General features: G+C 45.0%; 1 protein-coding gene across 1 annotated transcript in view; it reads left to right on the forward strand.

Annotated features, from left to right (window-relative positions):
* The window catches only part of TSHR (thyroid stimulating hormone receptor), a 75,524-nt gene that overhangs the window by 37,256 nt on the left and 11,470 nt on the right, over nt 1-26,798 (forward strand). Inside the window, exons 6-7 of the mRNA XM_086613165.1 lie at nt 10,127-10,204; nt 11,150-11,218. Coding sequence (XP_086469291.1) covers nt 10,127-10,204; nt 11,150-11,218 — 147 coding nt within the window. The remainder of the gene's footprint in view (nt 1-10,126; nt 10,205-11,149; nt 11,219-26,798) is intronic.

Raw genomic sequence — 26,798 nt, forward strand, 5'->3', positions numbered from 1 at the left:
CACCTAGCACTATACATTTGACCTGGATGAGAGACATAGACACACAAGCGCATTTCTCTTGAATTATCCAAAGCACATGATACACAACTTCTACAAGCCTGTCGTGGTTCAGCCCATCCAGCAGCTTAGCCACCACTCACCGGCTCACTCTCTCCTCCCTCTCAGTGATGTGGAGAGGAGAAAAATGTAACAAAAGGCCTGAGGTTCGGGATAAGAACAGGGAGGGATCACCCACCAACCATGGCCCTGGGCAAAGTGGACTCTGCTTGGGAACAAAACAGTTTAACAGTTCATTCAGAGAGGATAACAAGAGACAAGCTCAGATCTTAAAAACACCTTTCCCCCACCCCTCCCTTCTTCCCGGCTCTACCTTCTCCCCCAGCGGCGCAGGGGGACGGGGAACGGGGGGGTTGTGGGTCAGTTTGTCACACACTGTTTCTGTCGCTCCTTTCTTAAATAGGAAGGACTCTTTACACGCTTTTCCCCTGCCCAGTGGATCCCCTCCTCATGGGACAGTCCACAGACTTCTCCATCATGAGTCCTTCCCGCAGGATGCAATCCTTACCCGTCAGATTGCTCCGGCATGGGCTTCTTCCTCACAGAGTCATGGGTTCTTAGGGAGCTGCCACCCGCTCCAGCATGGGGTTCTCCATGGGCTTCAGATGCCTCTCCACCTTGTTGTCAGTCTCCAGCAACAAATGGAGACCGTTCCCTAAAACCTCCTTCAGGCACAGGCATCTGCTCCAGTGTGGGGTTCTCCAAGAGCTAAAGGATGGATCCTGCTCCGCCATTAATCTCCACAGGCTGCAGTGGGGCCGCTGCTGTCTCACCACAGGCTGCAGGGGAATCCCAGCTCCGGCACACCTCCTCCTGCTCCATCCTTTGCTGCAGCCGTGCTGGGCCTGACAAACCTCAGCAGTCCCCAGCAGCCCCCTACCTCCCCCCCCTCTTCAGTGTAGATCCAGCCCCAGTTCAGGCTCCTTTGTTGTCATCTTAAATAAGGCATTTGTAGAGGTGCTGTTTGACTCAACCCTGGCCAGAGGGGATGGGGGGTCTGATCTGGCCAGAGGTTTGGAGCCGGGGAAGCTTTTCACAGCTATTTACAGGGGCCATCTCCACAGCCACAACCATGTTACCAAAACCCCATCACGTAAACCCAGCACAAAGCCTTTTCTTTTTATTTCGTTTTTCGTTTTGTAATGGCTGTGCAATACCTGAGTTAGTCTGAAGTCAGAATGGTGTGACACACAGGACCTAGTCTGACATACAGCCTGCTAATATGAAGTCATCCTGTCAATATTCTTCAAACAAATTTGTGCTGGCATGGTGAGCTCATATTGCACGTTTTCTGATACCACTCTTCATTGAGCTCCTATATTGTTGAATCATAACCTCCATTGGCTATCATCTGCTTTTTTCTTCTGACTCCACCCTGAGCACAAAAGACTCAGGAGCAGGAGAACTGGACAATCTTGAGAACAATTGTTTATCATTACACCTTTAAAAAGCTCAGTGTTGGCTGAGCTCACATTTTTAGGAAAATTTTGGTGAAGACTTCTTTTATCCAAAATATGTTGCTTCATACAATTAATGCTTTAATAGAGAAAACAGAAAAGGAGCTTAAAAAGCAAATCACCAAAGCTGAGAAATATAGAGCTTTTAAGACACTAGACAGGAGCACCTTGCTTTCATGGCAGCCTTAGTAGTGAAGTCAGCTCAGTCTGGCACAGCATGTCTTATAGAGTCATAGAACAGTTTGGGTTGGAAGGGACCTTAAAGATCATTTAGTTCCAGCCTCCCTGCCATGGGAGGGACACCTTCCACTACCTCAGGTTGCTCAAAGCCTCATCCAGCCTGGCCTTGAAAATCTCCATGGATGGGGAACCTGTTCCAGTGCCTCACCACTCTCTGAGGGAAGAATTTCTTCCTTAGATCTAACTAAAATCTGACCTCTTTCAGCTTAAAGCCATTACCCCTTGTTCTATTGCTACATGCCTCAGTAAAACATCCCTCTCCAGCTTCCTTGAAAGCCCCCTTTAGGTAATGGATGGCTGCTAGAAGGTCACCCAAGAGCCTTCTCCAGGCTAAACAATCCCTACTCTTTCAGCCTGTCTTCATAGAAGTGCTCCAGCCCTCTGATCATCATTGTGGCCCTCCTCTGGAACCACTTCAACAGGTCCATGCCCTTCTTATGTTGCAGACCCCAGAACTGAACACAGTACTCCACATGGAGGTCTCACGAGAGCAGAGTAGAGGGGCAGAATCACCTCCCTTGACCTGCTGGCCACATTTCTTTGGATGCAGCCCAGGACACAGTTGGCTTTCTGGGCTGCAAGCGCACATTGCTGGCTCATATTGAGCTTCTCAGGGTACAGAAGGGTACAGGCTCTTTAGGAAGGATAGGCAGGGGAGGAGAGGAGGAGGGATTGCCCTCTATGTCAAATACCAGCTGGAGTGCATGGAGCTGCACCTGGGGACGGATGAGGTCCCAACTGAGAGCTTATGGGTTAGGATTAAAGGCAGAGCAGGGACAGGGGACATAGTAGTAGGGGTCTGCTACAGACCACCTGACCAGGAGGACTGAGTGGATGAGGCCCTCTACAGACAGATAGGAGCAGCCTCACGTTTCACGAGCCTTGGTCCTTATGGGGAACTTCAACCACCTCGATATCTGTTGGAGGGACAACACAGCAGGGCATAGGCAATCCAGGAGGTTCCTGGAATGCATGGATGATAACTTCCTTCTCCAAGTGGTAGAGGAACCAACGAGGAGAGGTGCTTTGCTGGACATTGTTCTCACCAACAAAGAAGGGCTGGTGAGAAACGTGATGCTCAAGGACAGCCTTGGCTACAGTGATCATGAAATGGTGGAATTCAAGATACTTAGGGAAGCAAGGAGAGTGCACAACAAGCTCACTACCCTGGGTTTCAGGAGAGCAGACTTTGGCCTCTTCAGGGATCTGCTTCGTAGAGTACAATGGGATGAAGCCCTGGAAGGAAGAGGGGCACAAGAAAGCTGGTTAATATTCAAGGATCACCTCCTCCAAGCTCAGGAGCGGTGCATCCCAACAAAGAGAAAGTCAGGTAGGAACACCAGGAGGCCCGCATGGATGAACAAGGAGCTCCTGGACCAACTCAGACACAAATAGAAGGCCTACAGATGGTGGAAGCAAGGACAGGTAGCCTGGGAAGAATACAGAGAAATTGACTGAGCAACCAGAGATCAGGTTAGGAAAGCTAAAGCCCTGCTAGAGATAAATCTGGACAGGGACATCAAGGGCAACAAGAAAAACTTCTATAGATATGTCAGTGATAAAAAGAGATCTAGGGAAAACGTAGGCCCTCTCCGGAAGGAAACGGGGGACCTGGCTACCCAGGATGTGGAGAAGGCTGAGGTACTCAATGACTTTTTTGCCTCAGTCTTCACTGGCAAGAGCTCCAGCTGCACAGCCCAAGTCACAGAAGGCAAAGGCAGGACTGGAAGAAGGAAGAACTGCCCACTATAGGAGAAGATCAGGTTTGAGACCATCTAAAGAACCTGAGGGTGGACAAGTCCATGCGACCTGATGAAGTGCATCCGCGGGTCCTGAGGGAACTGGCAGATGAAGTTACTAAGCCACCATCCAGCATATTTGAGAAGTTGTGGCAGTCCAGTGAAGTTCCCACTGACTGGAAAAGGGGAAATATAGCCCCCATCTTTAAAAAGGGAAAAAGAAGACCCAGGGAACTACAGGCCAGTCAGTCTCACCTCTGTACCCAGCAAGATCATGGAGCAGATCCTCCTGGTGATTATGCTGAGGCACATGGAAAATAAGGAGGTGATTGGTGACAGCCAACATGGCTTCACTAAGGGCAAATCCTGCCTGACTAATTTGGTGGCCTTCTATGATGAGGTTACAGCATTGATGGTTTCTTGAAATTTGGTTTCTTTGATCATGGGGAGGCTTTCGCTGAACCAGGTCTGATGGCACCGGATGGGACATGCCTTTCTCAGAGGGGAACCCGGGTCTTAGCTCAAAAGCTAGCAGGGCTCATTGGCAGGGCTTTAAACTAGATTTGAAGGGGGAAGGGGGGAATATCAAGAATGGTAAAGATATGCTGGAAGTACCTGTAGAACAGAAGAAGGGAATTCCAGCCACTCCAGCCAAGAAGTCAGATTTATACCGCTGTCAGCATGGCACCAGTGCCAGCACCGAGGGTCCAGAAGCTGAGGAAGGATTGCAGGTATGTTCGAATGATCTTACACTGCCGTCCAAGAGAACCCCTGTCACTCCAGCCAGTGAGTCGGCTTTGTCGGAGGCCCAGCTGAAGTGTATGTACACCAACGCACACAGCATGGGAAATAAACAGGATGAGCTGGAGATGCGTGCACATGAGCAGGGCTACGACCTTATTGGCATCACGGAGACGTGGTGGGACGACTCCTATGACTGGAGTGTCAACATGGAGGGGTATAAGCTTTTTAGAAAGGACAGGAAGGGGAGACGAGGAGGGGGTGTCGCTCTCTACGTCAGCAACCGGCTGGAGTGCGTGGAGCTTCGCCTGGGGTTGGAGGAGGAGCTGACAGAGAGCTTATGGGTCAAGATTAGAGGACGGGGACAGATAGGCAATGTTACAGTAGGGGTCTGTTACAGGCCACCTGGCCAGGAGGACAGAGCAGACGAGGCGCTTTATAGCCAGATAGAAGCAGCCTCGCGGTCACAAGCCCTGGTCCTCATGGGGGACTTCAACCACCCTGACATCTGTTGGAGAGACAATACGGCAGGGCACAGGCAGTCCAGGAGGTTCCTGGAATGCGTGGATGACAACTTCCTCCTGCAGGTGATAGAGGAGCCGACAAGGAGGGGTGCCATGCTCGACCTTGTGCTCACCAACAAAGAGGGACTGGTAGGCGATGTGACACTTAAGGATAGCCTTGGCTGCAGTGACCACGACACGGTGGAGTTCAAGATCCATGGGGCAGCAAGGAAACTATACAGCAAGCTCTGTGCCCTAGACTTCAGGAAGGCGGACTTCGGCCTCTTCAAGGACCTGATGGGCAAAGTGCCATGGGAGGCGGCCCTGGAGGGACGAGGGGCCCAGGAAAGTTGGTCCACATTCAAGGAGCACCTCCTCCAAGCTCAGCAGAGGTGCATCCCGATGAAGAACAAGTCGGGCAAAAAGACCAGGAAGCCCGCGTGGATGAGCAAGGAGCTCCTGGACCAACTGAAAATGAAGAGGTTAGCCTATAGAGGGTGGAAGCGGAGACAGGTAGCCTGGGAGGAATACAGAGAAGCTGTACGAGTGACCAGGGATCAAGTGAGGAAGGCTAAAGCCCTGAAGGAATTAAATTTGGCAAGGGATATAAAAAGCAATAAGAAAAGCTTCTATAGGTATGTAGGGGACAAAAGGAAGTCCAAGGAGAACGTAGGCCCCCTCTGGAAGGATACTGGTGCTCTGGTTACCCGGGACATAGAGAAGGCTGAGGTACTCAATGACTTTTTCGCCTCAGTTTTCACAGATAAAGCCTCTTGTCTTACCGCCCAAGCTGTGGAAAGAACTAGCAGGGACTGTGAGGATGAACCACCGCCCACTGTACTTGAAGAGCAGGTTCAGGAACATCTGAGGAACTTGAAGGTGCACAAGTCCATGGGACCTGATGAGATCCATCCGCGGGTCCTGAAGGAACTGGCGGATGAAGTTGCCAAGCCACTGGCCATTGTATTTGAGAAGTCGTGGCGGTCTGGCGAGGTCCCCGATGACTGGAAGAGAGGGAACATAACCCCCATATTTAAAAAGGGGAACAAGGAGGACCCGGGCAACTACAGGCCGGTCAGCCTCACCTCTGTGCCTGGCAAGGTCATGGAGCAGATTCTCCTGGGAACCATGCTAAGGCACATGGAGAGCAAGGAGGTGGTGGGTGACAGCCAACATGGCTTCACCAAAGGCAGATCATGCCTGACCAACTTGGTGGCCTTTTATGATGGGGTGACAGCATCGGTGGACAAGGGTCGACCAATGGATATCATCTACCTGGACTTGTGCAAAGCTTTTGACACTGTCCCGCACGACATTCTTCTCTCTAAACTAGAGAGGCATGGGTTTGATGGATGGACCACTCAGTGGATAAGGAATTGGCTCCATGGCCGCACTCAGAGAGTAGTGGTCAACGGCTCGATGTCCAAGTGGAGACCGGTCACGAGTGGCGTCCCTCAGGGGTCCGTGTTGGGCCCGGCCCTCTTCAACATCTTTGTCGGTGACGTGGACAGTGGCATGGAGTGCACCCTCAGCAAGTTCGCCGATGACACCAAGCTGTGTGGTGCTGTTGACACGCTGGAAGGGAGGGATGCCATCCAGAGGGACCTCGACAGGCTGGAGAGGTGGGCCCGTACCAACCTCATGAAGTTCAACCAGGCCAAATGCAAGGTCCTACATCTGGGTCGTGGCAATCCCAGGCACAAATACAGACTGGGTGGAGAATGGATCGAGAGCAGCCCTGAGAAGGACTTGGGAGTAGTGGTGGACGAGAAGCTCAATATGAGCCGGCAATGTGCTCTTGCGGCCCAGAAGGCCAACCGCATCCTGGGCTGCATCAAGAGGAGCGTGGCCAGCAGGTCGAGAGAGGTGATTCTTCCCCTCTACTCTGCCCTCGTGAGACCTCACCTGGAGTACTGCGTCCAGTTCTGGAGCCCCCAACATAAGAAGGACATGGACCAGTTGGAGAGGGTCCAGAGGAGGGCCACGAAGATGATAAGAGGGCTGGAGCACCTTTCCTATGAGGACAGGCTGAAAGAGTTGGGGCTGTTCAGCCTGGAGAAGAGGAGGCTCCGGGGTGACCTGATAGCGGTCTTCCAGTACCTCAAGGGGGCCTACAGGAAAGATGGGGAGAGGCTATTCAGGAGGGCCAGTTGTGATAGGACAAGGGGTAATGGTTTTAAAATAGAGGGAGGTAGATTCAGATTGGATATTAGGAAAAAATTTTTTACCATGAGAGTTGTAGAACACTGGAACAGGTTGCCCAGAGAGGTGGTGGATGCTCCATCCCTGGAGATGTTCTAGGCCAGGTTGGACGAGGCCCTGAGCAACCTGATCTAGTTGGAGATATCCCTGTTCCTTGCAGGGGGGTTGGACTAGATGACCTTTGAAGGTCCCTTCCAGCCCTAACCATTCTATGATTCTATGATTCTATGGATAAGGGAAGAGCAACTGACATCATCTACCTGGACTTATCCAAAGCATTTGATACTGTCCCACACGACATCCTTGTCTCTAAACTGGAAAGACGTGGTTTTGATGGATGCACCACTCGGTGGATAAGGAACTGGCTGGATGTTCACACTCAAAGAGTTGTGGTCAACAGCTCAATGTCCAAGTGGAGGCCAGTGACGAGTGGTGTTCCTCAGGGGTCAGTACTGGGACCGGTGCTATTTAACATCTTTGTTGGTGACATGGACAGTGGGATCGAGTGCACCCTCAGCAAGTTTGCAGATGACATCAAGTTGTGTGGTGTTGTGGACATGCTGGAGGGAAGGGATGCCACCCAGAGGGACCTTGACAGGCTGAAGAGATGGGCCTGTGAGAACCTCATGAAGTTCAACAAGGCCAAGTGCAAGGTCCTGCACATGAGTCAGGGCAATCCCAAGCATAAGTACAGGCTGGGTGGAGAATGGATTGAGAGCAGCCCTGAGGAGAAGGACTTGGGAGTGCTGGTGGATAAGAAGCTCAACATGAGCCGGCAATGTGCGCTGGCAGCCCAGAAAGCCAACCGTATCCTGGGCTGCATGCAAAGAACCATGGCCAGCAGGTGGAGGGAGGTGATCCTGCCTCTCTACTCTGCTCTCGTGAGACCCCCACCTAGAATACTGTGTTCAGCTCTGGAGTCCGCAACACAAGAAGGACATGGACCTGTTGAAGTGGTTCCAGAGGAGGGCCACAATGATGATCAGAGAGCTGGAGCACTTCTCCTATGAAGACAGGCTGAAAGAGTTGGGATTGTTTAGCCTGGGGAAGAGAAGGCTCCGGGGTGATCTTATTGCAGCCTTCCAGTACTTAAAGGGGGCCTACAGGAAAGCTGGAGAGGGACTTTTTACAAAGGCGTGTAGTGATAGGACAAGGGGCAATGGCTTTAAAATGAAAGAAGGCAGATTTTAATTAGATATAAGGAAGAAATTTTTCACTCAGAGGGTGGTGAGGCAGTGGAACAGGTTGCCCAGAGAAGTTGTAGATGCCCCATACCTGGAAGTGTTCAAGGCCAGGTTGGATGAGGCTTTGGGCAACCTGGTGTAGTGGAGTGTTTCCCTGCCCATGGCAGGGGGGTTGGAATTAAATGATCTTTGAGGTCCCTTCCAACCCTAACCATTCTATGATTCTATGATTCTATGATTCCCATCAACCAACACCCCTAAATCCTTCTCCTCAGGGCTGCTCTCAATCCATTCTCCCTCTAGCCTGTACTTGTGCTTGAGATTGCTCCGATTCATGTGCAGGACCTTGCACTTGGCCTTCTTGATCTTCATGAAGTTCACATGGACCCACCTCTCAAGCCTATCAAGGTCCGTCTGGGTGGCATCCCTTCCCTCCAGCATGTCAACCGCACCACACAGCTTGGTGTCATCAGCAAACTTGCTGAGGGTGCACTCGACCCCACTGTCCATGTTGCCGACAAAGATGTTAAACAGCACTGGCCCCAATACTAACCCGTGAGGAACACCACTCTTCACTGACCTCCGCTTGGACATTGAGCTGTTGACCACAACTCTTCGAGTGTGAACATCCAGTCAATTCCTTATCCACCGAGTGGTCCATCCATCAAATCCATGTGGCTCCAATTTAAAGACATGGATGATGTGTGAGACAGCATCAAATGCTTTGGATAAGTCCAGGTAGATTATGTCAGTTGGTCTTCCTTTATCCACCACCACCGTAGAAGGTCACCAAATTAGTCAGGCAGGATTTGCCCTTAGTGAAGCCATGTTGGCTGTCACCAGTCACCAATCATGTTTCTTTCATCAAGAAAGAAAATCTGCTCTTGAAGAATAATAGGTTTCTAACTGATGAATAAGGTATAGCTGGAGAAAAAGCATTCTTTCTATCACTATTGGCCTTTGAGGTCAAGCAACTTACAAGTTAACATTTGTTTAGAAAATTGAACCATTCTGAAAAATGTCAAATGAAAATAACTTGTGGTGGAAACCACCTATCGGTGAAAACTACTTGGAATGAAAATGGTTATAATACAGTTTAGCGTTAGTACATGTATATGCACATAGCACAGAAAAGGAATGAAATTGTCCTGTCACATTGGCAATTGTTACGACTTCTCAGCCAATGGACATTATGGGCTGGCCTTACTAGACCACATCTAATCCACAAGCTGAAGAAAAGAAAAATTGGCAGAATATTTTGGTTTACAGACTCTAATATTATTCAGGAAAAAGCAGAAAAAGAACAATCAGACACTTCGCTCTGCCCTTTCTACCAGCTTTTACTCTCTACTTTCTCCAGTTCAGTTGTAGTAAATCTCTCTAGTTGTTTGTCCCTTTTCTCCTAACAGAGTTTTTGTCTGAAGATAGATAGTCTTTATTAAGACTGCAGAGTGGCAGTAAAAAAGTATTTAAGAAATGACAGATAGGGAAACACTTACTTGTACAAGAGTTGAGAAGAATCCTTAGGTTAGATCACATATTAACTTATTTCACTTGTGCTAGATGCAGTTCTGTAAAGTGAAATGCCTCTGTCCTGAATAATGTATCATCTCATGTCTCATCTGAGTTTAGTTAAAGAGCAGGATCTCAGCTCTGAAGTCACGTAGGCTGGCTCAGTTGACACTGCAGCATTATTTACTTCGCTAATTCTCTGGCTTATGAGACAAGGGACCTGCCTGTGCTGTTAACCGCTATGGTCACACAGGCTGGCACATCTCACCAGGACTCTGAAACCCATCTACTTCACAAGCTCACTTCCTGGCTGCTGCAACATGCTCAGTTCTTAATCATCCCACATGTATCTTCTGGCCTTAGATATAACTAGCACATGTTATTCCACTCTTTTATTTATTATAAAGGCAGAGAACAATTAATAATAAAACTGTTCTGTAGAAGCTCGATTGAGCAGATGTTTGATTGTGATGTTTTGTCTCCTTTTTCAGTGAAATTGCAGATAATCCTTTCATGACTTCAGTGCCTGCAAATGCTTTCCATGGGCTTTGTAATGAATCTCTAACCCTGTAAGTTCTTCCAGTTTCAGTCACAAGGCAATTACCTCTCTCAAGCATATGGTAAAATGCTTTTTTAAAAAAATATGCCTGTTCTACTCTCTAGTAGTTTGTAACAGAGAAACATCATAGACAGACAGTGTCCATAATCTAGTTTGCATAAATACTTTACTTCGGCAGTGATTTGAATCAGGCCTGCTGCTTTTATTTAAACTGGCTGGACCAAAGTGATTTTGCTTCTGTATGACCCTAATGCCAGGGAATGGCTATATTGGAGAAAATTGAAGGGAAACGTTTGCAGAGTTCTCCCCCTGTAAAGCTACAGCATGGTTAGAACTGTGTCTAACTTTTTTGTGACCTAAGTGGCACACATCATGAAAACTAATGAGTGGCAAATGTCAGAAGAGTCATATTTAATGGAAAATTGTTAAATAAAGTTCAGTTATGCAAGTTATACTCAATGTGAGCCACAAGGAAGGGCTGAGGGGAGTGAGAATGACTGTAATGAGTTATGACCTGAACTAGCGGGAAGAGCACTAGAATGCAAAAGAGTGAATTCTAAAAATTCAGGCAGGCCTGAGAGTAAAATCATACCTATTTTGCTAGGTCTTAGTTCCTTTAGCCTTCCATAATCAGTCCTAGCAGAATTTTGTTTCCTTGGGTTTAGTTTGAACATGGGAAAGTTACAGCAAAGTGTTTTAGTCTAGTTCTATCTGTGCTGTAAAAGAAAGTGGAAGATGGCACACTTGCCACATGGGATTCTTGATTTGATTACTCTCAAGAGTGCTGCTGGGCATTTGTTTGTTGATCTTGCACTGTAATTGCTGCTTCTTCAAGAAATTAAAATTCACCCATCCATAAATGTGCTGTTGCCAAGAAAAATGATACATAAGATGGTAGGTATTCAGGTATTGAAGAACTCAAATTACACTAATTTTTGGTTTTTTTTGCTTTCAGCAAACTCTACAATAATGGTTTTATCAGCGTCCAAGGCCATGCTTTTAATGGGACAAATCTGGATGCTATGTAAGTAGCAGATAATTCTCTTCTTTCAGAAAAAAAAAAAAAAATACTCTAGGCTTGTTGGAGGCTCTTAAATACGTATCTTATTCTAATTATTTTTAGGAAGTAAACAGAGGATATTAATATCAGCCAGCAATAAAAATATGGGCGCCTAATGTCATTTGCAGTGTGCTTTCATTTGGTGTGTATATTTATAGCTCAGAAATAAAATCATGGCAGGTAATTCCACTGAGAATTTTGTTCTGTTTTAAAGCTACAATAAAATTTCTTTTGATCTGTAACCTTTTTAAGACAATTTGGAAGATAATTAGGCTGTTCTACTTACAAGACAGTTAATTTTAGGAAGTGTAGCACTGACAATGATAGCAGCCCTTTCATAGAAATCTCTTATCTGCAAAAAAGAGTGGTGTGAGGTGTTGGAAGCAATTCAGAGGAACCAGTCACTTGCACTAGAAATGAGAGATGGGCATCTCAAAAGCACGAAGTACCCATTTCAGCTCGCCCTTCACCTTCTTGTTGTAGTTTCTGGAAAACTAATACTTTGTGAGTGAATATCCTTTTTACACCATACCCCAAATCATCTGCCTCAATCATTAACATAAAACAAATCTCAATTCCATTGGCTCCATTCACTTTGACAGAGCTTGCTCTGGTCCTGCAGAGGCTTGACTGAAGAGTCTGGCTGGCAACCTCATGAGTGAAGCGATTTCTTCACTGTGAGCTCTTAAATTAACCAGAGAGGCATGAGGATAGATAAGATTATTTCCAGTACTTTATTTGAAATTGGGCTTGAATTCTATAAGTATTCTATAAGAGCATCCTTCACATCTTCTTAATCTTTCCGAACTGCCTTTTTTCCTTAACAGCTAGCTAGACTTCTTAAATTTTGAAAAGATTTGAGTTAGACTAAAGATCTGGGACAGGTCTTACTTTACTCACATTAGTTCAGTTACTTTCAGCTTTCATGTAAGAAAGGAAGTTTTTTCATGACGACATAGTGCTTGTACTAGTGCCCACAGAAATTTCAAGATATAAAATATGGCAAAATGAATCCAGTGTCTTAACTGAATCCCTCTAAGCTGTATATGCAATACTTAAAACCTTTCCAAGCGTTAGCCAATATATAAACTGTGTTGGCTCTTCCATTTCTTAAATTTTGCTGAAACACAGGTTGGAGATGATTTCGTAGGAATTTTTCTTTTTGCTTCTCTGATAGTGTGCAAGTACTATTGCTTCTGGCCTCTTTGGAATTTTCCTTATTATTAAAGAATCAAGTGAAAATGTAGTTTTAGAAGATGTGGAGTCCTAAACGTCTGCTTTATTGGACTGGGTAGAAGTAGAGAAGCAGAAAATACATACTAGGTTCTTCAGATACTGCTTGCTTACTTTCAGAAAAAGTTTGTTATTAGTATTCTTTAAGGGTATTTTGGTGTCCTGTAAGGCTGTGAGGGTAGAGGGCCTTACAGAGAGATCTGGATAGACTCAAGAGCCGGGCAATCACCAACCGTATGAAATTTAAGAAGAGAAAGTGCTGGATTCTGCACCTGGGACAGGGTAATCCTGGTTATACCTACAAATTGGGGGATGAGAGGCTGGAGAGCAGCCCCATGGAAAGATATCTGGGGGTTTGGGTTGATCGCAAGTTGAATATGAGTCAACAGTGTGCCCTGTGTCCCAGTTTTAGCTGGGACAGAGTTTTTTTTAACAGCCAGAAGAGCTCCCTGTTTTGGTTTCACTCAGAGGCTCACTCTGAGAAGAATGTTGATAGCAAGCTGATGTTTGTGGTTGGAAGTGAAACTCCAAGGACTTTTCAGTGTGCGGAGTACAGAAACACGGCAGGATAAGGGGGGAGCATAGCTGGGACAAGGGGGACACGATTCCCCTTGTCATTTGTGTGGAACTTAAGACTGAGGGCCAAACTGGCCAATTAGTATTCCATATCATGCAGCGTCATGCCCAGTATAAAAGCGAGGGTCAGCCGGGAAGAAGGGCTTTTGCGCTTTTGCTCTTTTTGCACTTTTGCTCTTTTGCGCTTGCTGCGCTGTTGCTCTGCTGTTTTTTTTTCTTTCTCTCTCTCTCTTTCTCTCCCTCTCTGCCCCTCTCTATTTCGGGGCCTCGCGTTCGTCCGGGATTTGCAGTTTTCGGGACGAGACGGGCTTCGCATACGAGGGGTGGTGAGCACCTACATTGTATTAAATCATCTGTATTAAATCACTCTTATCTCAACCCACGGGTTTCACGTTTATCCTTTAATTCTCTCCCTCATTCCTGGGGGTGGGGGAGGGGGAGTGACCGGCTGTGTGTGGGGCGGTTCAACATAACCCACGACAGTCTTAATTGGCGCCCAACGTGGGGCACGAAGGGGTTGAGATAACGATGTGGCTGGCCGGAATGCTGTTTGTTATGCTTGCGTACATGTTACCGGACATTCATAATTTATTGTCTTATCTACCCTATATGATGTTAGGCGGAATGTTTATGCGGTTTTCTGGCTCTGGGTGTTGGACCGGCATGAAAAGTATGTTATCGGTAATTAAGGGTTTTGCTATACTGTACGGTGTAACTCTGATAAGATCATCGGTGCTGGGACCGGCTCAGTCTTTGTATTCGGCAGTGCAGAGGGGGATGGTGATGTGGAACTCGTTTATTAATTTTGAGTGTCACCTGGCGGATATCATCGCCAATTATACCGGTGACTTTTCATTCACAAAAGCTTACGTTGATTTTGATAATGCCGAACATCATTGGAATAATTTAACCGGTTTGATTGTCCTGCAAGGTCTCCTGAATATATGTTTAATTATCTATATATTCAAAATCAATCGGCCATTTAGGGGTGTATATCAATTTATTTCTCGGGTTATTGTGCTTGCCATCTCAACTCCCATGACAAGCACTATAGCTACTCAGACTACAACGTTATCAGTTGCCCCCGTAAGGAAAAGAAAATGTATACAAAAGTTAGACGACGAAGAAGAGGAATCAGGGCCATCACAACAACCAAATGAGGAAGAGCAACCAGGACCATCAAAGCAACCAGACAAAGAAGAACAACCGGGGCCATCACAACGATTGGAGGAAGAGAAACCAAGGAAATGTCTGCGAAAGTCAGAACGCAGAGGAGAGGATGATGATGATGATGAAGAGCGACCAGGGCCATCACGAGAAATGAAGCGGGAGCGTTCTGTTTCTCCCCAGAGGAAATCTCAATGGAGGAGGAGTGACATCATAGATGAGAGGATAACCACCAGATCTCTAAAAATGAGCGAGCTGCGAGATATTCGAAAAGATTATGGCCGCCTTAAAGGTGAGCCCATTGTCTCTTGGTTGCTCAGATGCTGGGACATGGGAGCCAATAGTCTGGAGTTAGATGGTAGTGAAGCTAGGCAGCTGGGAGCCCTTGCCATGGATGGAGGCATTGATAAAGCAATTGGAAGGCAGACACAAGTCCGCAGCCTCTGGAGACGACTCCTGGCAGCCATAAAGGAAAGGTACCCCTACAAGGACGAGGTGCCATGTAATGTAAGCAGGTGGACCAACATAGAAAAAGCTATTCAGTATCTGAGAGAACTGGCTGTGCGAGAGTTGATTTATCTTGACTCGAGAAGCGGACCAAGACTCGAAGATCCAGATGACGTCCGGTGCACACGACCAATGTGGCAGAAGATTATACGGAGTGCGCCAGCCGCATATTCCACCTCATTGGCAATAATGGACTTCGGGGACGATGAAGCACCACTATCCGTAGGTAATCTGGTCACCTACCTCCGACGATATGATGATGACACTTCTATACGAACCTGTGTTGCGGCTGTGGAAAAGCTGTCTGAAGAGGTCCGAGAATTAAGAGAAAAAGTAGATTTCCCACCACCCGAACGTTCTAGAATTTCAGCTGTCAGAACCAGGCGTTACCCTCCTCGAGAGAGACAAGAGAGACGGTACAGATCACGGGGTGAGCTATGGTTCTACCTCCATGATCATGGAGAAGACATGAGAAGGTGGGATGGAAAACCCACCTCCGCTTTAGAGGCCAGGGTACGCCAGTTGGGAGGAAGAACCAACAGGAATAGAACTTTCTCCAATTCCTCCAGGACAGCTGTTGCCCCAGTCTACAGTGAGCAGTCCACTAGTCAAAATGGGAGGGCTGATCCTCCTAGCCATCCTGACTCCAATCCTGCTGATTCCTCTGATGAATATGATAACAGGCATTAGAGGGGCCCTGCCTCCAGCCAGGTGGAGGAGAGGGATAATCGAGTGTACTGGACTGTGTGGATTCGGTGGCCTGGCACATCATACCCTAGAAAGTATAAGGCTTTAGTGGATACTGGTGCCCAATGCACTTTGATACCATCGAACTTCAGAGGGGCAGAATCCATCTCTATTTCTGGAGTGACAGGGGGGTCTCAACAACTGACTGTGTTAGAGGCTGAAGTGAGCCTAACTGGACAGCAGTGGCAAAAACACCCTATTGTAACTGGCCCAGAAGCCCCGTGCATCCTTGGCATAGATTATCTTAAGAGAGGGTATTTCAAAGACCCAAAAGGGTATCGGTGGGCTTTTGGCATAGCTGCAGTAGAGACAGAAGAAGGCAGGCAGCTGTCTACTTTGCCTGGTCTCTCAACGGACCCTTCTGCTGTGGGGTTACTGAGGGTCGAAGAACAGCAGGTGCCAATTGCTAATACAACAGTGCACCGACGGCAATATCGTACCAACCGAGACTCTCTAATTCCTATCCATAAGTTGATTCGTCAACTGGAGAGTCAAGGAGTCATCACAAAGACCCGCTCCCCTTTTAACAGCCCTATATGGCCTGTGCGTAAGTCCAATGGCGAGTGGAGGCTGACGGTAGACTATCGTGGCTTGAATGAAGTTACACCACCATTGAGTGCTGCCGTGCCAGATATGCTGGAACTTCAGTATGAACTGGAGTCAAAGGCAGCCAGGTGGTACGCTACAATTGATATCGCTAATGCGTTTTTCTCAATTCCTTTGGCACCGGAGTGCAGGCCACAGTTTGCTTTCACTTGGAGGGGCATCCAGTATACCTGGAATCGACTGCCCCAGGGGTGGAAACACAGCCCCACTATTTGCCATGGACTGATCCAGACCACACTGGAACAGGGTGATGCCCCAGAACATCTGCAATACATTGATGACATCATTGTATGGGGCAACACAGCAGAAGAAGTTTTTGAGAAAGGTGAAAAGATAATCCAAATCCTTCTGAAAGCAGGCTTTGCCATAAAACAGAGTAAAGTCAAGGGACCTGCCCAGGAGATTCAGTTTTTGGGAATAAAATGGCAAGATGGACGTCGTCAGATTCCGATGGACGTGATTAATAAAATAACAGCTATGTCCCCACCAACCAACAAAAAGGAAGCACAAGCTTTCTTAGGCATTGTGGGTTTCTGGCGAATGCATATTCCTGACTACAGCCAGATTGTAAAACCCCTCTACCAAATAACCCGAAAGAGGAATAATTTTGAATGGGGCCCAGAGCAAAAACAAGCCTTTGAACAAATTAAACAAGAAATAGTCCATGCGGTAGCCCTGGGACCAGTCCGGACAGGACAAGATGTCAAAAACGTGCTCTACACCGCAGCCGGGGAGAATGGTCCCACCTGGAGTCTCTGGCAAAAAGCGCCAGGGGAGACGCGAGGTCGACCTCTTGGGTTTTGGAGTCGAGGATACAAAGGATCCGAAACCAACTATACTCCAACTGAAAAAGAGATATTGGCAGCATATGAAGGAGTCCGAGCTGCTTCTGAAGTGATTGGTACAGAAGCACAGTTGCTCCTGGCACCCCGATTGCCAGTGCTCGGCTGGATGTTCAAAGGGAGCATCCCGTCTACACACCACGCAACTGATGCCACATGGAGCAAGTGGATCGCGCTGATCACACAAAGAGCTCGGATAGGAAACCTCAATCGCCCAGGAATTTTGGAAGTGATCACTAACTGGGCTGAAGGTAAAGACTTTGGAATGTCACCAGAGGAGGAGGAGGTGACACGTGCTGAGGAGGCTCCACCTTATAATGAACTATCAGACAATGAGAAGAAATACGCTCTGTTTACCGACGGGTCCTGTCGCCTTGTAGGAAAACATCGAAAATGGAAAGCTGCTGTATGGAGTCCTACTCGACAGGTCGCAGAAGCTACCGAAGGAGAAGGCGAATCAAGCCAGTTCGCAGAGGTGAAAGCCATCCAACTGGCTTTAGACATCGCTGAACGAGAAAAGTGGCCAATGCTCTATCTCTATACCGACTCTTGGATGGTAGCAAATGCCCTGTGGGGATGGCTACGGCAATGGAAGCAGAGCAGCTGGCAACGCAGAGGTAAACCCATCTGGGCTGCCCCGTTGTGGAAAGACATTGCTGCTCGAGTAGAGAAGCTGATTGTGAAAGTACGACATGTAGATGCCCATGTACCCAAGAGTCGGGCCACAGAAGAACATGAAAACAATCAACAGGTGGATCAGGCCGCCAAGATTAAAGTGGCTCAGGTGGATCTGGACTGGCAACATAAAGGTGAAAAATTTCTAGCTCGTTGGGCCCATGATGCCTCAGGCCATCAAGGAAGGGACGCCACATACAAATGGGCTCGTGATCGAGGGGTGGACCTAACTATGGACACCATTGCAGAGGTGATCCATGAATGTGAAACGTGTGCTGCAATCAAGCAAGCCAAGCGGTTGAAACCTCTTTGGTATGGAGGGCGTTGGTCGAAATATCAATATGGAGAGGCTTGGCAAATTGACTATGTCACACTTCCACAAACTCGCAGTGGCAAGCGTTATGTGCTTACAATGGTGGAAGCGACCACTGGATGGCTGGAAACCTATGCTGTGCCCCATGCCACCGCCCGGAACACGATCTTGGGCCTTGAAAAGCAAGTCTTGTGGCGGCATGGCACCCCAGAAAGAATTGAGTCGGACAACGGGACTCATTTCCGTAACAATCTTATAGACACCTGGGCCAAAGAGCATGGCATCGAGTGGGTATATCACATCCCTTATCATGCACCAGCTTCTGGGAAGATTGAACGATATAATGGATTGCTAAAAACCACACTGAAAGCAATGGGTGGTGGAACCTTCAAACATTGGGATACGCATTTAGCAAAAGCCACCTGGTTAGTTAACACTAGAGGATCTGCCAATCGAGCTGGTCCTGCGCAATCAGAACTTCTACGTACTGTAGAAGGAGACAAAGTCCCTGTAGTGCACATGAGGAATATACTCGGGAAGACAGTTTGGGTTATTCCTGCCTCGGGTAAAGGTAAACCCATTCGTGGGATTGCTTTTGCTCAGGGACCTGGGTGTACTTGGTGGGTGATGCAGAAGGACGGGGAAGTCCGATGTGTACCTCAAGGGGATTTGATGTTGGGTGAAAATAGATGATAAAATGAATTGAATTGTGTGATATTAATTGCTGAATAACCCTGTCCCTGCATACCATCATCGCTATGGTTGTCACATTGTACTAATGTCATTATATTAAGAATCATCCAGGTTAATGAAGAATGAACTTCGTCAGAATCAGAACTGATTCCAAACAACCAGCAACTTCTTCAAGATCAACATCTTCAACCTGCAGACAGCGGCCGGATACACCAACTACGAGCTCCAGGCGCCACACGCAACAAAGACTACATGTCATCCGTTCTACCGACTGAGCGAATTCCACGTCATCTTTCCTGCCCTGAGAGACTGCTGTAACAGATGAAGACACATTTTGGAGGGATGACCCATGGCTAAGGGAATAGTATATATGTAAGGTTTGAGCATGACATGCATGGTATGGAATAAGGGGTGGATACTGTCCCAGTTTTAGCTGGGACAGAGTTTTTTTTAACAGCCAGAAGAGCTCCCTGTTTTGGTTTCACTCAGAGGCTCACTCTGAGAAGAATGTTGATAGCAAGCTGATGTTTGTGGTTGGAAGTGAAACTCCAAGGACTTTTCAGTGTGCGGAGTACAGAAACACGGCAGGATAAGGGGGGAGCATAGCTGGGACAAGGGGGACACGATTCCCCTTGTCATTTGTGTGGAACTTAAGACTGAGGGCCAAACTGGCCAATTAGTATTCCATATCATGCAGCGTCATGCCCAGTATAAAAGCGAGGGTCAGCCGGGAAGAAGGGCTTTTGCGCTTTTGCTCTTTTTGCACTTTTGCTCTTTTGCGCTTGCTGCGCTGTTGCTCTGCTGTTTTTTTTTCTTTCTCTCTCTCTCTTTCTCTCCCTCTCTGCCCCTCTCTATTTCGGGGCCTCGCGTTCGTCCGGGATTTGCAGTTTTCGGGACGAGACGGGCTTCGCATACGAGGGGTGGTGAGCACCTACATTGTATTAAATCATCTGTATTAAATCACTCTTATCTCAACCCACGGGTTTCACGTTTATCCTTTAATTCTCTCCCTCATTCCTGGGGGTGGGGGAGGGGGAGTGACCGGCTGTGTGTGGGGCGGTTCAACATAACCCACGACACCTGGCAGCCAAAAAGGCCAACTGTGTCCTGGGGTGCATCAAGAACAACGGAGCTAGCTGGTCAAGGGAGGTGGTTGTCCCACCCTGCACTGGTGCAGCCCTACCTCAAGTACTGTGTGCAGTTTTGGGCACCTCGATATAAGGACATCAAACTACTAGAGTGTGTCCAGAGGAGGGCGACCAAGATGGTGAAAGGCCTCGAGGGCAGGACTTACAAAGATCAGCTGCGGTCACTTGGTTTGTTCAACTTGGAGAAGAGAAGGCTGAGAGGTGACCTCATGGCAGTCTGCAACTTCCTCAAGGCGGGCAGTGGAGGAGGAAGTACTGATCTCTCTCTGGTGGCCAGTGATAGGACATAAGGAAATGGAATGAAATTTCGTCAGGGGAGGTTCAGATTGGGCATTAGGAGAAGGTTCTTCACTGAGAGGGTAGTCAGTCACTGAACAGGCTCCCCAGGGAAGTGGTCACGTCACCAAGCCTGTCAGAGATCAAGGAGCATCTGGATGATGCTCTTAGTCATACGGTTTAGTTTTAGGTAATCCTATGAACAGGGAGTTGGACTGGGTGATGTTATGGGTCCCTTCCAACCTGAGATATTTGATGATTCTATGTGAATCTTTCCAGAGACAGGCTATGATGCACTGGTTAAGCAAATAAAAAAAAAAAAAAAGAACAAACCACAAAACACCAACCAAAAAACCAAAAACTCAAAAGAACTAAAACTAGGCTTACTTTCAGGGCTTTATCTACCAGCAGTAAAAATGGTTTATTACAACAAACAGTATTCTCCTAATTAAATTATATGACATTTACTTTGAGCAAAGCACTACTCCAGATTTACAAGGCAAACTGAGGAGCTGAACATCAGTGGTAAAGATTTATCTGTTTGATAAACTATGTTGAAATTTCTAAACTAATTTTCTGAAGTAGTTTGTTTACCATATGCCAAGATAAGGTATAATTTTGCTAAGTGCAAGCTTGGAGATGTGTTGTTTCTAGCAGCAGCATTAAGTTAATGCAAAAGGCAAATATTTCATTTTCTTTATTCTCACATTTCTAATTTGGACTCCCGTTTATCTACCACTGTACAGCAAAGAAAGTACCTGTTTTCCTTTGGGTCTGATTCAAGGTCCTTTGGACTCGATGAAACTGGGAGCAAAAAGAAACTAAGAGAAAAAGTGTGAGGGAGAGAAATTTTAATGAGTTTTGAATGATGACCTCAAGGATGAAAACAAGTAAAAAAGGAAAACAATTGAAAACAATAATTCATTTTTGACAAATCATTCAAACACTCCATGTTCCATCCATAAATCAGAAAACGTTTTGGGAATCTGGGAGGCTACCTTCTACCATGCAGCGTGCCTTTCTACCACTCTTGCAGTATTAAAAGACATCTGTAATTCAAGGAGGTCAAAACAATCAATGCAGATACAGGCGTGGAACTGTGCACAAATAGTTTCCATTATGATAACTGAGTGATGGCACTAATAAATCTTCTCAGCCAACAAGGAACTGTGTTTTATAGCAAACCACAGTTTTGCTGTGTATGTTTTATAAAGGCAGGGAAGTAAAGAACCAGGAATGAAGGACCAAATGACACTTACTGAACAGCGTTCATCTGAAGTTTGAATCCCTCCTTCTAACACATCGTTAAGGTCCATGAACTGCATCACTCCTGCAGACTTCTGCAAAGTGGTGCTCCTGCACCAATGTTTATTTCTGTAAGGAAACTGGTGAGGAAAAAAGATTTTTAAAAATGTTATTTCCAGTGAATAGCAAAATACATTTGTGATGAGTTTTTCAGAGCTATCTAAATTACTGAACTGGAAAGTATGCAATCTCAAAATCTAATTACAAAAATAAACTCCAGAAGAATATATTTGCTTTGGTATACACTCTAAGGGATCACTTGTAATGCTTGACTTAGCTCAGAGTCAAGATAAACAATGATGTAGAAAAAACATATGATGAGTCCTTAATACTGCTCATTTGCCAATGCATCTCTTTTGCCTGTTCTCCATTTATCTAACCTTTATTTCATAATTCAAGAGAATACATAGATACATTAACATGTTACATATCCAGAGCCCATTTAATACTGTAGTGGTGATACATAAATGTATGGACAACATATTATTTTTCTCCGTGTTTGTTAAGCTCTGCTGCCTTATTTTAAAATCAGAATCTGAAAGAAAGCAAGCAGATACTATCAAATAATACGTAATTCCATAAGCCAGTGAGGTATTCCAACTAGGAACTTTGGTAACTTTACTTGGTTTTAATTAAGTGATAGTTTGGAAGAAAATTTTGCAAAACCTCCCTTTTTCCGTAGTCTGGCTGTTCATTCCTATTCCATCACTCTCTGTGCTGATAAAATTGGTTGGGGGACTGCAGTAAAACTTTATCAGTGAAATAACCCAGCTTAAAAAAAACACCGAGAAAGATGTGTCACGCTACATTATGGAGGATGACATGAATGACCTTGTATTATGGAAGAAGGAAAATAGAAATCTTTTACACTGAAAAAAGAAAGATATGTGGAACTACATGTTAGCTAATTGAAGTAGCTGGTCAGCATTTTTCATTCATATCCTTCACTCCAGAAGAAAATACACTTTTGGTAAAAATAAAATATTTTGTAAAAATATCTTCAGACCTTTCAGCATTTTTCAGTTTCTCATCTCAGTTGAAGATTTTGAATATTTTGAATAGTCAGGGGTTTGTTTTTCTTTTGCCATCTCATGCTTTTCACATTTGCTCCGTGAAACCATTTTATCTCCAAAATGGTGTCCCTAAAGAGCTCCTAGAATGCCCTCTATAATTTAACTTTCATACTTTTGTTTATTTTTAAGGAAGTTTTCTCATATGTATGTCTTTCTCCTTTTTGGAGTCTACAGCTGTGGTGGTGTACTCTGGCTTTTTTGGTCCTAGAGAGTTGCTGAATATCAGTACCTGGTGGTTGCTCTTATAAAACAGACTTTAGACTGTAACATTTTGAAACAGCATGTGTGGCACTCAAGCTGAAATCAAAAGTTGCTTTTCCTCATGCAGATTCTCTAACCTGTTGCTTTATGAAGCATACATCGATCATGTCTGAATACTCAGTATTTCTGTCATGCCCTGACATGACATTGTCCTGTTTTACATAGCACTTGAAATGCCCTACTACTCTTTCATGTCCGCAGAAGATCCTGCTCAGCATACTGCAGTCATGCTGTTTTCTGGTGGGGCTGAGACTTAATGCAATACTTTTCCCTGGATCTTGAGCCCATAGAGACTTTCTATTAGTCACTGGCATAGTTAGCTTACTGATATAATTTGAGTAAAAAAAAAGAAATAAAAACCCAAACAATAAAGCCTTCTTTTACTTACAGCACAATGAAACCATCAGCGTATCCTATTTCAGATTCCGCATTTACTGCTCCAAATTTCCTTTGCACTGTGGTATTCATATCTATCTGATTGCCTTCCATCAACTTTTCAAAATTATTATTATTCTAGTGTCCCCACTGAGGATAAATATTCCATTTCTAAGACTTCCAACATTTGTTTAGACACATCAGTACCACTGTTGTGGTTTTCTTTTCTGCAGTATATTTAAAGGGCATTCTATACCATTTCGCTGTCAGAAACAAAGGGATTAAAGGCACTCTCAGAAGGAGCTATACTGGCTATACATAAACTTTCTTTGTCAAATTAATATTTACCAAAGTCTTATTCTTTCCATTTAAAAGAGTTACCTATCAAAATAAAAGGGCTTAAACAACTGAAATCAATTAGCACCAGGAAATTGTACATTCTGATGGGCCTGACTCATCTATGTGAAAACTGGCAGCTAACACTGCAGCCCCTCCTTGGTAACACATGGCTATGAACTTCCTGAAAGTCTCTTGCTGGCTGATTCTATTTGTAAATTTGAAGATTTTGATCACGTATGGAAACTATTATATTTCAGGTTTATCACTTGCTATGGTGTTAAAATATCAGGGGAAAATATTTCAAAATTGGACAAGCAATTATCTGGTTGCATAATAATGTCTAGTTACTAAAGCAGACAGGTTTTATTAGGTCAGGCAGGTTTTTGTGTCCTTCAAACTACAACCTAAACGTTGAAATCTTGGATTAATTCTTAGCTCTTGCTCTGGTTTTAATTTTTGTATCAGATTTACAGAGAAAATCATAGAATCATAGAAATCATGAGATTGTCGTTTACAGAATATGAAAGTCAGTTCTCAGAAAATACAAATGTCGGGTGATGCTAGAATGCCATATGTTTCTAAAGAATGAAAGCTTACTTCAAATAACAATAGCTGAGAAGATGAAGTCAGCTATTTTCCTCTGTAAGAAACAAGGCTTTAGGCATGGGTAATGTCCGAGGAATAACATGCCAGAAGTGTTACTCTAGCTTGGCTCCCTAAGACTTTGTGTTGTGTAACCCAGCTGAAGCGCATTTACTTCTCATTTCTCACTATGGTGATCAATATAAGCTTATATCCAGTGAATGTTATGAAAAATGTGCCAATGACTTCAACCAGGACAGGATTAGTATCTTTACTTGATTTTTTTCCACACCGAGAAACAATTGCTCTGACTTTATTATTTTTAAGAGCTAAACTCCAGTTCAGCTATCTAAATTTGAAAGATTCTTCCAGCACAAAGATAAAATGGTTGCCCTCTGCACTTTTCCGAGTCAATTCAATTAACTCCACAGCCACCATTTCAGATGGTGTTTTTGTTACAGAGGAAATTAGGAAAGGTTTGACCTTTGTATCTTTGCCACTAACTGGCACAATGGACACAGCTCACAGCAACTTCATGGACACCCTCTGAAATCTGTCGCGACAACCTTTCTATTGTATTTTTTGCCTTACTAGCTACATCACAGGCTAGCTTTAAAATGTTTATAATAGTTACAGTACCAAACATCCCTCTCTGCTTGAGGTACTGCTGCCTGCATCAGTAGTATCAAATTCTTCCTCCTTTCATTTAATTTAATTTATTTAATAGGTCTGATCTGGTCATATAATTTCTGTGCCAGCTACACTCTGAAATTTTATTAAATGCCTCTTTTTTTTAAGATAATTATGTTTAAATTCTGAGCAATGTCACCTGTCTTCGCTTGGGCAGTATTGTTGTTTTTTCTCCTATTTCTCTCTTTTGCTGCTGATCTCACCATTGGGAGTTTTCTCTGCTTTCACCTACCCTATGAAACATGACCTCCATAAGGTAGTCTGTCTGCAAGCCTTGTAAAGTTTCTGTCCTTTAGGTGGACTGAGGACCACATCATCTTCTCTTGAGCAATGCTTTACAGTCATCATCTGCAGTCATCTTTTTCTTCACTCATGCATTACAAGGCCTCCACCAGCCCTGTGCCCTTGGTGAAATGTCAAGCAATCCTGATGCTTGTAGTTGTTGGGCCTGGGTCACCCACTGTTGTCATACTTGTTTCACTATGAGTTCCTCTTCCTGTTTCTGCTGGACCTGAGCTACGTATGATATTGCAGTCTGTAGACCCTGTTGTTGAGTCTAGACTGCAGCCATGCTTTAATCTGTGGTTTGCTACTGGGGCCATTAGACTTTACCTTTTCCACTATACGGAAAATTGATAAAATTTATAAATGGGATAGTCCCAGGTGCTACAAGTCTCTACTACCTAGGCACCATGATCCTTCAGGGCCTTTATAGCACTGATCATTTTGCCATCGTTTCATCAAGGGGAACACACATTCTCCTCAACAACTTTCCTTGGCATTTTTCTGCATTCTCCTTAATGAGTTGCATTGCATTTCTGCCCCAAAGCACAGTTCTGCAGCTGTACCATCCCCTTTGCTGCCTCTGAGGTCCTTTCTCATCACAGTACAGAAACAAAATGCTTGAACTGTTTTGTCTCCTTGCTTATGTAGTGCCTCTCAGCCAAGAGAGCTAGATGCTCCTCGATCCTTCTCCAGGGTCTACAATATTTGGTAAATGATTTTTAATTCCATCACAACATTTCAATTTTGATCTAAATTAAGTTAAAAACATGACCAGGTTTGATGCCTGCAAGCAGTTTCTCTTGTAAATATTGTGACAGAAGTTGATTGAACTAAGTAAAAACACCATCTAGGATTTACTCACTGGAGCAGGGAAAGAATTATCACAGTAGTATCCACGTGTACATATACACACACATATATATATGTATGTATATATCACAACCCAGTCTTCAGTCTCTTTTCATTGCTCAGCTAACTCAGCATATTCCTGTCTGTGTGTTTAGGAGATGTAGCTGCTTGTACTTGCAGTCCTCCTCCCTCCTGGCTAACCAGCAGAAACCACCTCGTCAAGGAAATTAACATGCCTGTTGCGTTTTGCAAAGTACTTTTTAGCTGGACAATTGTTCCAAACCCACGTTTTTAATCTAACTGTATGTCAAATATAACCAGCTAATACACACAAGCTGGCACCCTATGCATAAAAATAACACTTATTTTTCCATTTCATCACGCTCTGTGTATATCTGCTCTTCACAGAACGCCAGAAAATGTGCTCAGTGCCATATGTCCACTGTGACTCCTGCAGGTTGTTTAATTTATGCTTTCTCTTTGTACATCTGTAATTGTGGAATTACTGAAGCCTATTATTTCTCCCAAGTTTTTCCACAAAACCCATAAATTCTATTAGGCCATAGAAAACAAAAATCTCGGACAGAAATGCATAGCCTCTCTAAAGCAATTTGGAACTTGACTAAATCACCTGCAATAATAAACCATGCATTTATAAGTTTCTCAGACAAGTTTCAGATTATGGTGAACAAGAATCTTGCTTAAAAAAACCAAAAGATTCATTCTAGATCAATCATTTTTAAATCTAAAAACACAGAACTGAATTTAACATTCTTCCACTTGGGTTATGTTAATTTTTTGAGTGTTCAGTAGCCTTGCATTGCCTGTCTTTAATCACGCACCGTTAACTCAACTCTGTAAATTCCCTCCTTCCTGAATCCACACTTTCTTATATGTCAGTTTCTACAGTGATGGGAATTAATGCTGGCCCTTGATTACATCAGTCATGTAACAATAGGAGAGATTTGCAGCATTCCGTATTTCGGGAAAGTATTGGCTACT

This window comes from Tauraco erythrolophus, chromosome 6, assembly GCF_009769465.1.
Source record: "Tauraco erythrolophus isolate bTauEry1 chromosome 6, bTauEry1.pri, whole genome shotgun sequence".
NCBI lineage: Eukaryota > Metazoa > Chordata > Aves > Musophagiformes > Musophagidae > Tauraco > Tauraco erythrolophus.